This window comes from Jaculus jaculus, chromosome 5 (genome assembly GCF_020740685.1).
Source record: "Jaculus jaculus isolate mJacJac1 chromosome 5, mJacJac1.mat.Y.cur, whole genome shotgun sequence".
Taxonomy (NCBI): domain Eukaryota; kingdom Metazoa; phylum Chordata; class Mammalia; order Rodentia; family Dipodidae; genus Jaculus; species Jaculus jaculus.
The window spans coordinates 104,042,207-104,063,128 of NC_059106.1; the positions used below are offsets into that span (position 1 = coordinate 104,042,207).

The window sequence follows — 20,922 nt, forward strand, 5'->3', positions numbered from 1 at the left end:
ATCAAAAAACCAAAATCCCATAGTCCTGCACAAAGACTAGAGAGCATTCCTGAGAGGTCCTAGAAAGCATCCCTAGGGAAAAAAGCTGGCCAGGAGGCCCAAGAACCCCAATAGGGAGTGTTGGTGGGGGCAGGCTAGTATCCAAGTCTAAGTTGTATCCCAAGTCTATAGAATTGAGTGCTTTATGGTCTCAGGTTCAGGAATGGTCATGTTATGGTTCAAACTGGGGTGAGAGGAAGAGGTAGGATCTGAGGTGGCAGCAAGCTATGGGGAGGGGCTGATATGGGGGTCAGACTAACAGGCCACACCCAGTAGAAACAGGGGAGGCAGCTGGCTGGTGAATTTATCCATAAGCAGCAGCATTTGGGTAGAAGCAGGAGGGGTCATTGTCAAGGAAGGTGGTTTGGCCCAGGCTCACTGTACGATCTTTACTCAGCTGTGGGCTGCTGACAAGTCACACACGATCACCCCTAAACCGTCACATCTCAACAATCCCACTTCCTTTATTACCCAAATATCACAGAATTCCAGTCATTGGTACAAACAGTTTTAACACAAACCTGATACCTGCTAAAAGAGCTAAGTATTTGGACAAACTGACTCATATGGAATCATCAGTAACACCCCGTACTTCAAGAATACGCTTTTGAGAGCTTTGGAAACTGAATTAAAATGTCTACACAGCTATGAACAATTGTTTAATAAAACGTTTTCATGTTTCCATTACATGTAAATATATCAATTTGGCATCTCTATAAAAACTCTGAAAATGGTGCAAAAGTTTCATTCTCTTTGAGAAAGCCATTGACAAAAAATATTCACACTTCACTAAAAAATTGAAAAATGGTCTTCTTTCAAAGATTCATTTATTAATCTGGAATCTTCTGGATTATCAAAATCTATTTGTTCCTCCTAAGACACTGAAGAACATTTATTCACAAGGATTTAAAGAAAAAGGCAATAGGGAGATAGAGAACTGATAAGGGCTTTTGTCCCTTAACCCTTCCTTTTTCTAGAAATATTTTAAAAGCTAAGTTACATTAACATCCTGCAAAGAACACAATGGGATCCACTTTGTTTTTGGCTTTTGGACAGCAGTGTCAGACTTTATTGAAAACAAACCTATGTTTAAAAACAAAGTTAAAATAAAAAAAAGGTACCTGAAAAATAAATTATTTCATATAAAACAAATCAATAACTTAAAACACACTAATATACAAAATGTCTAGCCATCTACTATACAACATGGGCATCGGCTGGCAAAGCCCTCCCTCCCCCAGTGCAAACCACTGATAGGAAAACAGCGTGTGGAAAATGGCAGTCCCAACCAATGGACAAGCCTTCTCTTGGGGGATGGGACAGAAAACACAAGTCTTCTCAAAGTCTCCATTAGCCTAACATCCATACTTGTGGTTGGTCACTTACAAGTTAAAAAAAAAAAAAAAGTAAAATAAATAAAAAATTTACTTTCATGACCAAAACCGAACACTACCTGCAAAAGGTTAAGAGAAGACATAATACAGTCATTGAATGCCAGGGTATAAAATGTTCCTGTCTGGGATCAAGATTCACATTCTACCGCTCCCCCTAAGAAATGTGTCAATTATCAGTCACTCAACAGAAAGTGATTGCAATTTTAGGGAAGTTTGGAGACACTCTGTAGTACTGTGAACCCCAGGGGTGTCTAAAGGGCTATCACATCCCAGTAGATAAGAAGGGTCCTGGGAGAATGGAAAGGAAAGGTGGAGATGATCAGATTGGAGTACGGAGGCCCTTGTCTGCTTAACTCTTACTTTCTTTTGTTCAATAATGGAGACCTGGCTTGACCAAGAATGCAGCAATGAAAGCAGGCTGTGAAATGGAACAGCTAAATTATGTTAACTTTGATTTTTTAAAAAATATTTTTATTTGCAAGCAGGAGGCAGGGGGAAAAGAGGAGGGAGAGTGAAGGGGAGGGAATGGGCACATTAGGGTTTCTGGCCAACTTCAGATGCATGTGATGCTTTGTGCATCTGGCTTTACGTGGGTACTGAGGAATTGAACCTGGGCCGTCAGACTTTGCAAGCAAGTGCCTTTAACCACTGTGCCATCTGTCCAGTCCGACTTTGATTTTCAAATCCAATACTGGATTAATTTCCATCTTTTCAATACCTTACAAATAGTTCTTATAGAAGCAAACAGGGGTCGGTAAAAAATTGCCACTGAATGTCTTGGGGTCCATCTTCTGTGATCCAGTAGGGACATCCATGACTGCCAGTTCAGAGGCATTGGCCATGGTAGTTCCCAAACTAACGGCAAATGCAGACTCCTACAAGACTAAAGCAGCTGCCCCTGGCGAGGGGGACACATGTGCCAGGAAGTGGAACCAACCCAGTACCATGGCACCAGGTGCCTGGGAAGCTTAATTCTCAGAGAGCTAAGCAAGATGGTGGCCGAAGTTGGAGACAATCCCAGCACAGCAATTAGGTGGCATGGCTTGGCACAATACTTGGAAAAGCATTATCAGGGCACAGCCATGTAGAAAAATGGATAACCCAAACAAGAACTTGGGCTAAGTATATGCAGGTACTCAACAACTACCTCCAAAGAAAATTACACAGATCAAGAGAATTCACTCAAAGCCTCTGGTCTGTACTGAACCAGATATGAGTGATCTACCTATTCTTCTTCTTCTTTTTTTTTAAAATCAGGCTGGGTGTGGTGGTGCACGGCTTTAATCCTAGCCGCTTGCTTAGGAGGCAGAGGTAGGAGGATCACCATGAGTTCAAGGCCACCCTGAGACTACATAGTGAATTCCAAGTCAGTCTGAGCAAGAGCTTACCTCAACCCCCGCCACCCCCAAAAACCCATCAAATTCCCAAATGAAAGAAAAACACTTATTCTGCTGAATAAAAATGTGATAGATTTATGTAAAAATTTTTAAGAAAGTTTATTTGGGGTTCTAACTTTTTTTCTTTGTAGTGCTAGTGGTGGAAATTTTGGAGCCTCTGTGCCTCAGGTTTAGGGTTCTGGGATCTTCCTTCCTGAGCAGGCCTTGTTAAGCTGTCATGAACCCCAAAGTCCAGGCCCAGCACCTAGATCCTTGATGAAGTAAAAATTTCTTTTAGAGGTGCCATTTTCAAAACCAGTCCTTTCAAAGACTGGCAAATGAAAGCTCCCCACGAGATGCACTGGGATTTTCATACAGAAAGCTGTTCAACCAGTGGAACCCACACAAAACGTAATTTCATTAAACTGAGAGAAACTTGCAGTGACTTCCAAAAGCTCATTTCTCCATTTCCCTCTCACATATCCCAGTATCAGAACAATCACTACAGAGCAAACAGGTGCACAGAGGGAATGGGGCAGCTAGAGAGCTGGCTGTGAAGTCCTGGTGCCCTTCAGTTTAAATGTAAGACAGTATCCCCTTCTGAGATGGGACACTCACTAAGGCTGCAGGAATGCACAGGAGTGATGACCTAAGGAACCAGAAGGGCCCATCTTTCTAGGAAAACATTCTGGTCCCAAGAATGCTCTGGGGCAATGAACAGAGACCTTTGTCAGATCCAGAAAAATGGGTCTTGGTTCTAGATTCCAGGAGAGCTCTAGGGCTGGCTTTTGAGTAAGGAGCTGGGTTTAGAAGGAGCAAGGTCCTGTATAGTACTTGGCTCCTTTTAGCAAGAAAAAGCCTGGCTGTGCGAGGCAACCTCAATTTGGGATCATTGTAAACAGCTCCTCCAGGAAGTCTAGGGGAAGGGTGTGGGGGACAGGCAGCCTCAAACTGTCCAAGGAAGAACTTCAAGACACTGACCTGTTTTGGAGACAGCTGTGCTTATCGCTCAATTTTCCACTTAAATAAATAGCTAGATAAATGAATAAATAAATAAATAGCTAGATAAGTAAATGTTGTCGTTCCATAACATCAAGAACTAAAAACAAGTTTGTTCTTAACTATTTCAGTCTTGTGTCAAAGTTAAGAGCTGCCAGTGAGTGAGTTATCCTGGTTTTGATTCTCTTTATATACTACTTATAAAAAACAGACTACATTCTTGAACTGCTACAGATCTGGCCTTGTCCCCTCTGAAGGCCTTTCCTCTGACCCTTTCTACTAGCTCCTGAGTTAAGAACCACTGCTTCATGACTATGTGCTCCTACGCCACGGATTCAGAAATGTTTCTTCTCTGAGGCAAGTGTTTGTTTAAGGTCTTATGATTCCTTCCTGAATGCTGGGCTGTCTATGACTTCCCTAGCCAAAAAGAAAGAAAAGGTAAAACAAAAAACAAAACAAAACTTGAGCAAAACAAAATCAAATTTAATGGTCTTAAATGCAAAAGTAAAAACAAACAAAAAACACAAAAAAGCAAAAGAAAATTAACAGAACAGAACAACCCCAAATGTCAAGGTAGCTATGAAGAGAACTTTGAGGGTTAATCTTTAAAACTACAAATTAAAGAGTTTTTGTTAATAGATAACTAGCAAGAAGTAAGTACTTTTCTGCTGAGTGTCCATATGAAAGCAAAGTTCCAAAACAAAATCTGACTAAGATAGAAAAATGTCTAGTGCTCACAAGGAGGGATGCGAGAAATACAATGCTCAAATGTTTATGTGTTATTAAAAAATAGATCTATCTTATGCATTCACACTATGTTAAATGCTCTTGGAACTGGAGGAATTGTATACAACAGTATTCAATGTGTGGGGCACCATGCATGCATTGTGTGGACAGGAACTTGGGATGTCAGAGTAGTAACACATCTTCAGGTGTGCCTGGAGCTCAGGTCTGACTCTGGAATATACTGGAGCTTCCCTGAAACTCTTTGGTCCATTCCCATTGGTGCCTGGGCTTACAAAACACCTTCGTCTCCTCTGGAAGGCCCATCCCAACCCAGTGTGTAACTCCCCTCCCTGATGATGGCTCACACAGGATGGCCTCTGTCACTACTTGGCAGAGGTAGGACTGAGTGAACAGAACGAGGCAGTGGACCTGCTTGGGGGGGAAGGGGAGTAATTTTCTGTCAACCAAAGCACAAATTGCTTAAAATGGTGAAGCAGTTGAGAAAATGCACACTTGGCATCTGTCTAACATCTTTAGATTAAAAACTAAAACTAAAAAGATCATGTTTTAAAATCCAGTTTGTGGAGTCATCAAATGAAATGTGCGTTAGACAGTCTCAGAGGCTAAAGCATGCTTTTAGTTCCACCACCATCCAGAGGGACTTTAGTCAATGCAGTCTACTTTAGGTTTCGGTTTAATATATGTTTTAAAGGAAATAACTTAAGAAACTTAAGTTGGTCTAACATTGTGGGATTTCAAACATTTGAACATGTCAGTTGCATCCCAGAGTATAAAAACCTTTTCACTTCTCATTTAGACTAAGACAAACACTTGTGAAAATTGGCGCAAAATGAGCTGTACGCTAACAAAAAAGTTTCAACTTCTTCACTCTTAATTATCTATTCCGTACAAAAAAAGCATGAGCGAGTTATTTGTGAGACTTGTTGGTTTTGAAGGAAACCTGTAAAATTTTGTCCCCCAGGCGGTAGCCATTCAGACTTGCTATGGCCATTGCAGCTTCTTCATAGTTTGTCATGGTCACAAAACCAAACCCTTTGCACTTGTTGGTGTTGAAATCTCGAATCACTTTCACATTGGTGACTGCACCGAAGGGGCCAAACATCTGCCAGAGGATCCCTTCATCAGCGTCTTGCCCAAGGTTATAGATGAAGATGCACCAGCCTGAAGAAGCATTGCCGGGGACATTGACACCCGAAATCCCACTCATGTGATCTACACCCATAGGGGAGAACCTAGCAAACAGAGAGCACACATTTAGGTCAAGGTCAGTGAAGGAAAGGTAGCAGGGATGGGATTGATAGCTACGTTAATACTGGTATAAGGATGGTTTTACACAGTCTGCTCCTCTAAACTGAAGCTGCACAAAGCTGAAGTACTACATGGGCCAAAAAGACATTTTAGGAAAAAAAACCACATCAATTACATAAAAACATTACATAAAATAGTATCGAGACATATTAACAATGCATAGGATGTACTTTGATCATATTCACCCATTACCCTCTTGTCCCTTCTTTCTGGAAGACCCCCTTCCCAAATAGTTCATTCTATTTCATTTGTTTAAAAAAAATTCCCCATAAGTGAGGGAAAAAAAATGAGGTATATGTTTTTCTGAGTTGAAAATGACTTTTTTGTTTTGTTTTGTATTTCGAGGTAGGGTCTCACTCTGGCCCAGGCTGACCTGGAATTCACTATGTAGTCTCAAACTCACGGCAATCCTCCTATCTCTGCCTCCCGAGTGCTGGGATGCCACCACGCCTGGCACTTTTTTTCTTTTTCCTGGTCTTTTGAAGTAGGGTGTCAGTTTAGCCCAGGTTGACCTGGAATTTACTATGTAGTCTCAGGGTAGTCTCAAATTCACAGCGATCCTCCCACCTGTGTCTAGGATTAAAGGTGTGCATCATCACGCCAGGCTCAAAATGACTTTTAACAGGAATTCATAAGGCAGTAGAGAGGGAGGAACCCTGCTCTGTAGAAAACTGAGTAGGAGGGGTGCAGCTGGTGTCCTCTGACAGCAGGGCCTCCACCCCTACTGTGTGCATGGTCCAGGTTGATTTGGTTATTTCAGAGACTGCCTGAATTTTATTCTGTTTTATGGTGTTAGGATTGAAACTCAAGAGACCAGCACATGTAAGTTAAGTGCTCTTCTATTGTACTTGAAATGATGGGTGTTTCTGCCATATCCCCCTAAGTAGATGAAAGCATTCTGTTGGGGCTTACTTCATCAGTTACTCTGTGGGAAACTGTTCTTTTCCTCAGTTTTGTCCTTCTCCTTGTGAGGGTCCTCTCCAAGGGGTTAACAGCCTAGTGAGAAGACACTTATGCATAGGGCTACTCGAGGACATAAAAATTCTTCTCACATCTGAGCTGGCTCAGACAATGCCAGAATGGCCAGGGCCAAACCACTGAGGCTTCTGAACTATGGAGATAGGGGAAAGGCTGGGGGGGGGGGGGATACTAACAACCACAGGTCACTCAACAATATGACCAATACAGGGAGCTCCTTCCACAGTGACAACTTAATCCCTCCTCCACTTTTCCCTTACAACAGGGGCTTCACCACATAGCTCAGACTGGCCTGGAACTCATGATCCGCCTGAACTCATGTTGCCTGTTGGGGCAACAGGTGTGCACCACTACACCTACCTACAGAACTATAGTTATTCATACTTTTTTGTTTGTTTTGAGGCAGTCTCACTCTAGACCTGGAATTCTGTAGCCCCAGGCTGGCCTCAAGCTAACAGTGATTTTCTACTTCAATCTTTTGAGTGCTAGGACTAAAGGCATGCAGCCACCATGCCCGGCTAACATTTATGTTAAAAATAAACCTGAAACTGGGCGGGAGAAATGGCTCAGGTAAAGAACCCAGGTTCAAATCCCCACTACCCACATAAAGCCAGATGCACAGGGTGGCACATGCATCTGGAGTTTTTTTGCAGTGGTTAGAGGTCCTGGCATGCCCATTCTCTATCTGCCTGTCTCCTCTCTCTCAAACAATGTATCAATTTTCAGACACACATACACACACACACACACACACACACACACACACACACACACACATGAAACCTTGGGGATATGATATCAAGGGTTAAGGAAGACAAACTGGTGCTTTGCTGCCCTCTGGATGTTTTGTGGGAGAAGGCCTAAGAATGTCTGAGGACACAGTTATCTGTGGCTATTCCAAAATGATTCTGGGCTTTGGGAGACGTGGGAACTTGCAGCATAAGCACAGTTCCCTGCAGATGCTATTAAACAGACATGTCCTCTCAACAGACACACCAAGGAGGAACCAAAACACAGAATCAATTTTTTAAAAAATTATTTATGCTTGTGTGTGTGTTGCTACAAATGAACAAATTTTCTATTTTTATTTTTTTTGTTTTTTTGAGGTAGGGTTTCACTCTAGTCTGTCCAGGCTGACCTCTTACTTGGTTACTGAGCCTCTTACTAGCTTGGCCTCTAGGCCATGGTTTTGTAAATTAATTTCAAGAGCAGGCAGTAGGAGAATGTTTGAGTGGATTAAATGACTCAGATGGCTTCCTGTAGTTCAGAAATGGTTTAGGAGGGCAGCACGACTGTTGGCATGGAGTGGGGAAGAGCCTAGCCTAGGTATCTGTGAGACACTGGGCTGAGTGAGGTGCTTTTCAATGAGAACTGGAAAAAGGTGCTGGCTTTGGGTTTCAAGTCACTCGTATTCCTGCATATTGTTTGCAGTGGGCCCACCCTATCTCTGGGCTCTACATCTGCCAGTTAACTTGCCTTTGGACCAAAGAAGGTATTTGCAAAAAAACCCCAAAAAACAAAATCAAAAACATTAACAGTAACAAACCATCCCTCCTCCCATCTGCCCAAAATATGTATAGCCTTTTTTGAGTCACCATTCCCTAAAAATCAAGTGTAGCAACCACCTCTACCTTTTATATTGTGGCAGGTATCATTTGGAGATGAAATCTTCAGAGAGGCTATGTGTGTGCTCTATGCAAATGCAATTTTATTTACAAAGAAGACATGAACTAGAGGATTCCAGGATCTGAGGGAGGGTATTGGTTAGTCCTAGATTCCATTTTCCACCAAAACAGAGGGATGACTATAGTAAGATTACTTGGGGTACTATTAATTATTGTTTTTAAATATGTATGTACTTATGTATGTATATATGTGTGTACAGACACTAGTATGCACACAAGCACATGCCAGCACAAGCCAGGTTCTCTTTGCATGTACTACATTGCATCTGGCTTTACATGGGAGCTGGGGAATTGAACCGGGGTCATCAGACTTTGCAAGCAACTAACTGCCTTTAACTGCTGAGTCATTTCTCTAGCCCTTACTATCTTTTTTTGAAAAACATAACAACAAAAAAAGTCACTATACAGGATCTTCCTGCCTTAGCCTCTCCAGTGCTGAGATTAAGGTACCTGACTTCAGCCCAGCAAATGTCTCTTATTCTTATGCATTGTTTTTGCTGAATGTTCCTTCTCTTGCTGATGAGATCCTAAACAGCCATAAATGTCTCCCCTGCCCTCCTAATTCTCATCTCTGATACAACAGGAGGAAGAGGAATCCTGTCTTGACCTTGAGGACTTTTCTCGCTTTTCTCTTTTCCAATTCTGGTGATTGTAACCCAAGACCCCTTCCATCCTTCTAACATTCCTAGTCTCCAGTTATTGGGCAGTTCCCCACATGATAATGTCTATCCACTCACATAGGTACAGTGAGGGATCCAATTCTGTCCAAACATGCCTTTGTGATCAAACCAGGAGACCTGGCCAGCTTTCAGAACTCTATGTGGCTCTATTGAGAAAATAACATCTCCTAAGATGACAGGAACAGGGTCTATCTAGTACTACTACCTAAAACTAAGATGGGAAAACTGTTCCCCTATAATCAAGCCCCTTTCACTTTCTGACAAATGAAACAGCCCTTAAGCTGGGGTCTCTGTTGCTCTGGAGACAGTCACACCCCTTAAACTTACATTCAATTTGGTTATCCTAATTGTATCTATTCTTCTTGAGCCTGGCAACTGAGGCTGTTTTCAGTACAGGAAAACTAAGGAATCTAGGAGAGCTGCTCTCCTCTGGGCCAGGGGCCTTTAAGCAGCAGGTATGGAATACTCAGCTATAAAAACAAGAAGGTATCCATGTGACAAAGGCTTGCCTTAGGGCAAATGTATGAAGTTTCTTAAGACTAGCTCTTGTCTAAGCACACCATGGGTGGCATCTTATCTCTCACTAATATGAAGACTTTTTTTTTAGGTTATGGAGACTGAACATATACCCCCAGCTCACAAGGCATCTTTTAAGCTCAGGGCTCCAGTCCCATGTTGCTAGGATGCTAGGTAACTCCAATGAAAGACAATGCCCTAACAGCTGTGTGGCTGGCCCTCTGAATGCATGGGTTCTGTATCTGCAGATGCAATCCACCACAGCTCAACTATTTCTGGGAGAAAAATAAGCATGTATATACTTTTCCTCTTGTCCTATTACCCAGACAACACAGTGTAACAATTTATATATCACTTAGACTGCATTAGGCTTTATGAGTCAACCAGAGATGATGTAAAGTCTATAGATGTCAATAAGTATATGCAATGCTACATCATGGAACAGAGGGGAGCTGAACATCTTTGGATTTGATATTCACAGGGTCCTAGAACTAATTCTCTATGGATACTGACAGAGTATTGTAAATGGCTTTTTCAGAGATCTTTTTTTTTTTTTTTTTCCCCTTGAGACAGGATTTTGTTTTGTAGCTTATATTAAGCTCCTTCTGCCTCTGTCTTCTGAGTTTACATGCTGGGTTTAAAGATGTATTTGTGTGTGTATATACAGGCATGCACCTTTTCTTTTTTTTGTTGTTTGTTATTTCAAGGTAGGTCTTGCCGTAGCCCAGGCTGACCTGGAATTCACTATGTAGTCTCATGGTGGCCTTGAACTCACAGCGATCCTCCGACCTTTGCCTCCCAAGTGCTTGGATTAAAGGCTTGCATGTACTCTTTTAAGAAAGGGTGTCTCACATTGCTCATTGGCCTGGAGCTCACCAAGCAGATTAGATTGGTTGGCTAGTGATGCCTAGGGATCCAACTATCTCAGCCTCCCCAGTCAGCAACCAGGCCTAAAACTTAAAAGAAAATATTCTATGTGGGTTCTGGGGATTCCTCAGGCTTGCAAGACAAGCACTTTTAACAACTTAAGCTATCTCCTCAGCTGTCACAGATACATTCTTTTTTTCCACAGAAACACTTTAAAGAAAGTATTTATTTGAGATAAGATAGATAGACAGATTATGAGAATGGGCACACATGGCTTCTAGCCACTGCAAAGGAACTCCAGACACATGTACCACTTTGTGCATTGGGCTTTATGTGGGTACTGTGGAATCAAACTGAGGTAGTTAGTGCCTTAACTGCTGGGCCGTTTCTCCAGCCCTTATTTTATAAACAGATTATACACTTTTATTCTATCTCTTTTGTTCCCATTTCTCAAGGGCCCTCCTTTGTGGGGTTATGGGATTTACTGTGGGGTCATGAAGGCCTCAGTCAGTCCCAATGGGATAGTCGGGTACCATGCCTCTAAATATTCTCATTCACTCCGTTTTTGTTTTTTTTTTTTTTTTTTTTTGAGGTAGAGTCCAGCTCTAGTCCAAGCTGGCCTAGAATTCACTATGTTGTCTCAAGCTGGCCTTGAACTCAAGGCAATTCTCCTACCTGACTCCCAAGTGCTGGGATTAAAGGTGTGCCCCACCATACCCAGTCACAGATACATCTTTTTTTTGGGGGGGGGGGAAGGAGGTTGCGTGATAGGGTCTCACTCTAGCCCAGGCTGACCTGGCATTCACTATGTAGTCTCAGGGTAGCCTTGAACTCACAATGATCCACCTACCTCTGCCTCCCAAGTGCTGGGATTAAAGGTGTGCCCCACCATGCCTGGCCACAAATATATTTTTGATGGAGACGGGAGCAAAGCCTAGCATCTCTAGTCTTTTCCACTCTTTGCAGCCTCCTCCTCCTCACCCCCCACACCAAGGCTATTGCAGCTTAAAAGAACATGGCAGGCCAGGAAAAGCCAGCTAGTGCTCCAGCCTCTGCACCCACCTGAATCTCTGCGCCTGGTGGTGCACAGGGCCTCCGAACCGCCTTGCAGGTGAGTGATACAGCTGCGAGAGGAGAGCCATATTTTTGTTCTGGTTGGGATTGGCTGCGAACTTCACTGTGATTGGCTCAGAGGAACCTGGGGGTTTATGACCATTGAAGCTGGTAATTGCCTCTTCTGCTTCCGATCGTTTGTCAAACCGGATAAATGCAACCCCTCTGGACAAACCTTTTTAACAAACCAACAGAAATGGAGTTAAGAGGGAAAAAAGACAAAAACAAAATTGAAAGCAAAAGTTAGGTTTACTGTGATTCAAAGTGGGCATCTGGTTAATGAAGGAAACAAAAATTAAACATGAAAATTCACGAATGGATTAAAGAAAACAAACAATGACCAATCAAAGATTGTTTCAAATTCTTTCAAGTTGAAGCAAGGACTCTATACCCTTGGTGCCAAAAGATATCCCGAATAGACACTCTGAACCTATTTTTGAAACAAAAGCAATTTCAAGAGAGATCCTTTTTCTCCCATCACCACTTAGCCATTAGGTGAGCAGTGCCCGTGAATGATGAACATACATGCTAAGGAGTGTGGACCTATATAGCAAGAGCTGGGTTAGAACTCCTCCCTGGGCTCTAGGCCTGTGCTCCAGCTGCTGATTCCATGAACCCACTGCAAGGAGTGGGGAAAAGGGTTAAGAGTGGCAGGAATGGGTCTTATCATTCTCCCCATTCCAAGCTTTCCTGGCTTATCCTGAGGGGACTATTGGCTGTCCAGCACCTGCCTCAGCCTATATACTTTCTTTGCCCCAAGAAAGCAAAGTATCCTAACCTTGCCCTTCACCCTGTTCTCCTGCCCTACCACTTCATTTATTTCTTAGAAACTCCTCTCTGAGGCCATGGGATCTTTTGTGGCCTTTAGGAACAAATGAGGCAAACTAGTCTCCACAGAAAACCATACTGGAACTGACAATAGAGTTTTACCATGCCAGGAGAAACATAAACCCCTGCTGTACCCCCCACACCTGTTTGGGGTCTTCTATGGAAGGAACCAGGGCCTGAATGACACCTTCTCCTGTCATCTGAAGGCAAGCTCTAACCTCCCACCAGAACCTTACCCCTAGGCCAAGCAGCCTAAGACTGAAGCTTGACTGCTGAAGGCAGCACTTTGTCAGTGAAGACATAAACTAGATGGAGGAAGTCATCCTTCATTCCTTGTCTGGCACATCCTGGTACCAAGCAGAAGAAAAATGGACAGATTGTGCCTTGAAGAACATAAGAAATGAGATAAAAGCCTGCTTGCACTAAAGGAGTGGGTTGGGGTGGACTTGCTCCATCTTATACTTAAAGGAATAACAGGGTCAAAGGGCTGGAATCATGGGTATAGTCTCAAAGGAAAGATGGCCCCAACTTGGCTAAGTATACTTATTCTGATGACCAGCAAATGCTAAACTCAGGTTTCTTCCTCAGGGAAAGGCCTTTTTGCACGTAGGCAAGACCAGTGATAGGGATAGCCTGGGACTCTGGGTGATGTGCTGAGTAATTATGCTGCCAACTATATCCAAGTACCCTCTCATGCCTTGGCACTTTCCCTACTCACTTTCCAGAGAGGCCCAAGTTGCCTCATGATGCAACACTGAGCTTCATGTAAGCACAAACCAGCCAGAGACCCCTAGACCAAGGCTTATTTCTTGACCACTGTGGATACTACCTGCTAATTCCTAAAACTTACACCCTAACTGTCCAACTGGGATTCTTTGCCTGGTCCTCCTGGGCTACTCCTTCCCCTAGTACAGCAGCAGTCTCAATGCTCCCTCAACTCCAAGACTCTTTCGCTATACTCTCCAAGCACGTTTTAGTGCCTGGGTTCTATCCCTGCACTGCAAAAACCAACCAACAACCAACAAACAAAAAGAAATAAAAAAACACTCAAACCCACATAGTTAAAATATACCAGACCAGAGGCATCCACTGACTTAGTAAGGTCAGCAATATGCCATGTGCAAGGAAGACTCTAGTACCTGAGCTCATAGTCAAATTTCACTGAAGGAATACCTGCAAACCCACACTTGGCTAATGCTGTTTTTATTTACTCTCATGTGGCATGAATAATACCTTAGTTGGTCCTGGAAAGCTGAATACTGAGCTAAGTTCTGGCAATCACAACTGAAGTCATGGCTGGCTGCCTCACACAGGGCTGCCTACAAGGAGACAGTGTCATTAAGACCTGTGAGCAAGCGGGTGTAGAAGGAATGGGGGAGGGGCGAGAAAGAGTTTTATACAACAGTTGTCATAAGAAAACTGCCTGAGCAAAGAAGGGAAAACTGGGAAAGAAAAGGAATACTATTTCTTGTAGGGCATAGCAATTCATTAAGTATCCCTGATAAATTTATGTACTTTTGAAAATAACTCTGTAATTTTGTTTTTTTGTCCCCTTTGGGGGGGAGGGCCTTTCCTAGAAATTCTCAACCCTGGGGAAGGAGGGAGGAGGGGGATCCCTGGGACATTTTCCTTGCTTAGAGAATGGCAGCCAGGGGTGAGAGCTAGGATCATGTGAAACACCTGGTGTTAATGGCAGAGGAGGTATCCCTAACACCCATGGAGATGTTGTCTTGCAGAGGGATAACAAACAGATAAGGGGGCTGAAGTGACCACCTTTGACATGGTGGGTCCTTATGTGCCAAAGAAGCAGAAGGGACTCCCCAGAGAAAGAGATGTTGTTAGTGATGGGGACTCTATCTGAGAACTCCCTACACCCTGTAATGCTAGGCCATCACGGTCCATGTGGGATCTAGGAGATTGGGGAAGCAACATCTTGTGTCTGCCTGGTCACCCAATTCACATGTACTGATTGATGTACTGGTCAGTAGGCCAGATCCTCTCTCAACAGGCACTTCAACAAGGACTTTAGAAATCACAGAAAGATTGCAGAGCAAATTGGGGCTGGGGTTTCTTGCCAAGTAAATGGAGTTCCCTGGTACCCTGCCCATACAGAGAAAGGGCCATGATGGTACAAGGGATCCTAGTCTTTCTGACACAGATTGTGTCAGAGCAGGTTATCATACCAGGCTACAAGTCACATCTAGAGTCCTCATGACATGCCAAGAACCTGAGTCTGGGAAGCCTATTCCAAAGAACAAAGCATGACTCAGCCTGACAGTGCAGTGGCACTTCCCTTCCATGACCCAGCCTAAGATGGTTCAGCTTGCCAAGTAAAGCTGCCATACAGGTGGGGAAAGGCTGATAAGGGTGCTTGCTCACAGTGCACAGTGCAGGGGGACAAAGTTAATGGGTGTTCAACTCCAGCCCCACCTGTCACATGCTGAAGGTTATGCCCTGCAGAAGGGTCTGCTCTGCAGTCCCAAAGGGTTATTTCTAGTCTCTCAAAAGGAAGGCTGCCCAGAGTTGTCTATGACTCAGTCACCCAATGCCAAGGGGCAGGACAGTCTGTGGACAGAGTGTAAAATAAACAAACAACAACAACAACAACAAAAAAAAACCAAAAAAACAAAAAGGGGGGGAAGTCTTCACTGAACCTTTGAGTGCACTCTTGCTTTCTAGTATGTCAGCAAATACCCACTCCTACTGGGGCAAGTACCGCAATTCTGAAACAGGTGAAGCTGCATATGGCACTTGGGAGGCACACCATCAGTCTGCCTTAGAACACTAACTGAGGCAGGTATGTGTGAGGGACCTCAGATCATTTGTGTTCAGTGGTTTCACTCAATGTGTTGAGCACAAGTCCTATAATAAGATGATCTGGGAAGCCCAGCCAAGTGGCTAGTGAAAAAAAACTCATTTTTTTTATGACCTTCCTTGGAGTGAAGCATCCTAACCACATCTGAAGTAGCCAATGGTATCAGTGCAGGACACTGCAAAGTGGGGCCTTGGGACTATGAAGAAAGACACAGACACCATGTGACTGCATTAAGAACCACAGGGAAGAGAAGAGTAGCAGCCTCTCAACCTTTCTTGGGCCAGCCCAGGGCAGTTGGGTACTTGGAGAAAGTGTCAGGATTCTTGGTGTTTTCCCTGTAAGAAGCTGGCTCGATGCTGGTTTTCTTCTTCTTTTTTTTAATGCCACGTTACTTCCCTATCACACGAAAGCCAACATTGGTCCTCTCATTTCCAGCCTGCCCTCATTTGGAGGATAAACAATGGCACTGATCTCTTCTCCCTAGAACACTTGATCCTGGGCTCAGAGGTAAGCCCTTGCAGCCTGTCCCGGCTGCCATCCCATACCTGTGGTCTGATCCACAAGGACCCTGGAGTTGATGATTCGCCCAAATCGAGAGAACATGTCCTCCACGTCCTTCTGGGTCATGGTCCTCGGGAGCCCGCTGATATACAAGTTGGCATCTTTGATGACCTCTGAGCTTGGGCGAGCATATGACACCTTAAAAACAAAACCACTTTCTAAGATTAGGGGATGTACATGGCCAAAGCACCATAGGTGAACACAAAAATTTGGTGTTAAGAAAAGCCAATGCTCTGGTAAGAAATTGTACACAGGATAATTTTTCATCATTAATGTCTGACCTGTAATAGAATGTGACTGGCAGCTTACTATGGAGTAGATGGGGAGCTGAGACACCTTGCAGCAGTTTCTTACTTGGTCCTCCATCATCCCCAACAAGCTGAGTTGGTGGCAAGGTTGGGATCCAAGCACATTCTGATGTGCTTGAGACAGGATCTAGGTCCCTACCTACAAGGAGCTTGTGGTTTGATAGACAAGAACTGAGATTATTTCTTTTAGCAACTGTAACACCCCTTGACTACAAGTTACCTTGCCACAGAAGTTCCAGATAGGGTCCTGGATTCTTAGCTAAGTCTGTGTGGAGCACTCAAATGCCTGAGCTGCAGGATGGAAGGGGAGATCCCATAGGCAGCAGCTGGAAAAAGTGCATTCTCAGGTCAAGGTTGGGGTTGGTACAGACTCCATAGACCAGGAGTAACAGGACCAAGGCCATCCCTGATAAGGTGTTGCTGGCAGTAGGTCTTTTTGTCTGCAGAGAGATGGCATGATAGGACTGAGCCCACAGCCAAGTTAAGAGGCTGACCACATAAGAAGGTGAGCAACCAAATGTTCCAGAAACAGACTTATGCAGAGAAAGAATGTGTTCTTTGAGGAGCACCAGGTCTGTCAGACAGCAGAATCTTTGAGAAGTGGAGCTGCACACACCAGATACACTCTAGAAACTTGGTACCTTGGTTCAGCCTATGGGGCAAGAGCACTGGGGATACTTGGCCATCCCATGATCTAGTCAGGGGTTGGCATACATGTGACACTATTCTGCCTTGGCCCACATCCTCCCCAGAGCCTGTCTCCAGAGAGAACTAAAGTGTCTGGGTCTACCCTTAGCTGCCCTGCCATGCAGAATACCTATCCACTCTTGCCTGGGGGCAGCACCCAACAGCATGCCTCCAGTTTTACCAAAACCCTCACCCCCAACCTTAAGGGACTCCAGCTGTCTGGCTTTTCCCAGGATTAGGCTGAGCAGGCAGGACCATCTTACCCTGTCTAGGCCATGTGTAGGATCATTCCTTTTTTTGGGGGGGGGGCAGGTTGAAGTAGGGTCTTGCTCTAGCCCAGGCAGACCTGGAATTCACTATAGTCTTAGGGTGGCAATCCTCCTACCTCTGCCTCTCGAGTGCTGGGATTAAAGGCGTGTACCACCATGCCCGGCTGGATCATTCCTTCTAATCAAGGTTACAGGGGACAAGGCATTCCTGAGTTGTGACTTCATGACACCAGTAGAGTACAACTTAGGATAGCACTGCCTGTTGTGCACTGGATGAGAAACACCTTTTAGAGCTAAATTCTGGAGAAACTTCCATACTATGTCTTTAAGGACTATGAGAACTGAACTCTGCTTTCTTCTCTCTAGCCACTGCCCAGCTCAAAGTCAAACCAGAGTCCAAAGGGGTTGCACTAGAGCAGCTGGCACTCATAAGTATGCATCCTTGGGGGTACTGCTCCATGTTACCCCAAGACCGTTCCTGTCTTGATCTCAAGAAGTCTGTAAAAGGTTGAACTCTGTGTCCCCTCAATTTACATTCATATGGCTAAGTTCTTAGTCCCAAGATCACAGAACCTAGTATGGAGATAGGGCCCTTGCAGGTGGATTATCATCCATAGGAGGGTGGGCTCCTAATCCAATGTGATGCTTTCACAAACCAAGGATTACCACCAACTGCAAGAAGCTGAGGGAAAGGCCTGGAGCAAATTCTCCTCCATGACCTTTGGAAGAAACCAGTCCTGCTGACTGACAGGTTGGACTTGGACTTCCAGAGCAGAAGATTTTTTTTTTCTTTACAACATTTTATTTATTTGAGAGAGAGGGAGGGAGAGGGAGAGGGAGAAGAAGAGGGAAAGGGAAAGAAAGAAAAAGAAATAGGCACACCAGGGCCTCCAGCCACTGCAAACTCCAGAGGCATGTGCTACCTTGTGCATCTGCTTATGTGTATACTGGGGAATTAAACTTGGGTACTTAGGCTTTGCAGGCAAATGCCTTAACCACTAAGCAATCTCTCCTGCTATTTTTGGTTTTTCAAGGTAGGATCTCACTTTAGCCTAGACTGACCTAGAATTCACTATGTAATCTCAGGCTGGCCTCAAACAGTGATCCTCTGTGTGCTGCACTTGTTTCACTCTGTTTGAGTGTATGGAAGTAAGTAGCTTCTTCTACCATTTAGTGAAGTTAAACATATGCACATGATGGTACACATGTCTGTATATGCTATTATGCCCAACCAAAGGATGATTTCTGTTGTTGGAGACACTGAGTCTGGGATACTGTATGAAGGCAGCCTTAGCAAGCTTTAACTTCCCTGGCCATGTGGTTGGTAAAGACCCCTGTACCCACTGGCCAAGCCCTCTCTGTCTCTGCATTTATCACAATCTTGCATGTATCTTAATTAAATTAATGAGAGCCGGGTGTGGTGGCGCATGCCTGTAATCCCAGCACTTGGGAGGTAGAGGTAGAAGGATTACCGTGAGTTCGAGGCCACCCTGAGACTACACAGTGAATTCCAGGTTGGCCTGGGCCAGAGTGAGACCCTACCTTGAAAATTAATTAAATGACTTTGAGATCAAAACTTGGATAACCACTACCATGCCTTCCTCCCATTATTGCTGGCATTTAGTAAACACTGTGACTGGGTGTGGCAGTGTACCACTACAATGAATCCCAGCATTTCAGTGAGTGAGGTAGGACAGCAAACTCCAGGTAAACCTGGGCTAATAATGAGATCCTGTCTCAAAAACAAAACAGTAAACAAACAAAACAGAGTGCTGTCTATCTCCAGTTCCCCATATTTTCTGTGCTGGGAAGGTGCCAGACCATTATGATGTTAAACTGCCCAATGTCACACAGGATCCATTTTCAAACCTTGGCTTTTGCCCCTCCTGTGCCACCTGTCTGAATGTTTGGAGCTCACGTTTTTATGAGGACCCTGAGATGCAGTATGGAAGGGCCTGGCCTACCATCTTCATCTGAAGTGTGAGCTGTGTGAATCATATGGTCCTGGCAGACCTATAGAGCTGGACCTGGGCCTGCTTGGTTCTTCTTTTCCAACAATAATCCCCATGTGTGACTGTCCAGGCTCTCACTCAATTCTGGTCTCTGTGACCAAAGTGACATTAGAACCAATGAGGACAGAGCAGACAAGGTGGCTGCTTAACACTGTGACCTCAGAGGCTGGGTGGATACATCTAAGCCTTTAAAACAGGCCCTGCCTAAAGGAAGGGAAGGTTTGGCTTTGGGGACAGAATATGCCTGGCTACTGTTGTTCTCCAGTACAGTTGACTTTTCTTGGTGCTCCATCCATGAACTATACAGTTGATGCCTGTGGGTCCTGAAATCGGAAATACCCTTAAATGCCCATCCTAGCCTGTCAAATCCTCTTCCTCCAGACAACAGTGGTTGGTCTTGGAGACTTTTTTATTTTGGGGGGGTGGTTCAAGGTAGGGTCTCACTTGAGCATAGGCTGACCTGGAATTCACTATGTAGTTTCAGGGTGGTCTCAAACTCACGGCAATCCTCCTACTTCTGCCTCCTAAGTGCTGGGATTAAAAGTGTGTGCCACCATGCCTGGCTTAAAAGTTTATTATTCTTATTTTCTTTTCCCTTTTTGATTTTTCAAGGTAGGGTCTTGCTCTCGCCCAGGCTGATCTGGAATTCACTTATGTAGTTTCAGGCTAGCCTCGAACTCAGAGATCCTGCCTGAGGTGGGAACCCAATAGTACTGGTCCACTGTGATGTGGGACCTCAGCCTAACTGGGCTGTCTTAGGCCGAATCTTTGGGATGACATCACTATGAACTTGTAGAACGAAGGGCAGACCACATAACTGCAGCACAGCACCTGGCACCTATTCCATTATTTTTTATACAGTAAATAATTTGTTTAGTCTTTTTCTTGGATTCTTGGTGAGAAGCTGCTTTGAAATGCCTTGTAGTCAGGAGTGCATGCTAAGAGATAGAACAGGATAGGGCAGGTCACCAGAAAGACCAAGCCATGGTTACAGGGTTGGGGCTTTAAGCCATGCAGTTAGTTATCAGTCCACCCTCCAGGGTGGACAGTGGGGGGGGGGGAGGGGTAGGGGTGTTAGAGTCAGATCTTATGTGGCAATTAGGTCAGTCACACCTACAGAATGAGACCTCTATAGAAACTCAGACCCTGATCAGTGAAAAATCCTAGCTGATGAACACACTGCTGTGGGGGAAGTGATGTACCCTGATTTCATGGGGTGAGGACAAAGGAGTTCTATTTCAGATCCTCCCTGGCTTGCTTTGCCTCTCCATTTAGTGAAACCCCAACTTGAGTCTTTTATAATCAAACACCAATTTAAACTGTGTTTTGGGAAGCTTTCTAGTGAATTATGGAACCTGACAATGTCATGGGGACCCCTAAGCTTGAGCCAGCTGGATAGATGTACAGGTGGCTTAGGGAACTCACAGGTACACCTAGCATCAGAAACAAGAGCAGTCTTACTGGGAACCATGCCCGTAAATTTGTGTGTGGGGGGGGGGCGGGGGCGGGGTGTATTGACTCTGGATAGTTATCAGAACAGAGTTATAACTCCTTAGTATCAGGCTAAAGTTAAATGCATCTCTACACAGGATGAACCCACAATTATGATGGCCTTTTGTAATGCTATCAAGGGACAGGGCAGATGATATAAAGTCTCTCGATCTCCAGGTATCTTGATCCCTGGTTGCAGGCTTGGGAAAAGTTTGCTGAAGAAGCATGCTCAGAAGACAAAGAACCCCA

At 44.4% G+C, this 20,922-nt stretch overlaps 1 protein-coding gene across 2 annotated transcripts in view; it reads right to left on the bottom strand.

Moving 5' to 3' along the window:
* Positions 1-478: 478 nt before the first annotated feature.
* The window catches only part of Elavl1 (ELAV like RNA binding protein 1), a 50,760-nt gene continuing 30,316 nt past the window's right edge, over positions 479-20,922 (bottom strand). For both annotated transcript variants that reach the window (XM_004672193.2, XM_045149326.1), the window contains exons 4-6: positions 15,891-16,044; positions 11,652-11,877; positions 479-5,787 (exon numbers count right to left, since the gene is read on the bottom strand). In XM_004672193.2, the coding sequence (XP_004672250.1) occupies positions 5,463-5,787; positions 11,652-11,877; positions 15,891-16,044 (705 nt within the window). In that variant the 3' untranslated portion in view covers positions 479-5,462. The remainder of the gene's footprint in view (positions 5,788-11,651; positions 11,878-15,890; positions 16,045-20,922) is intronic.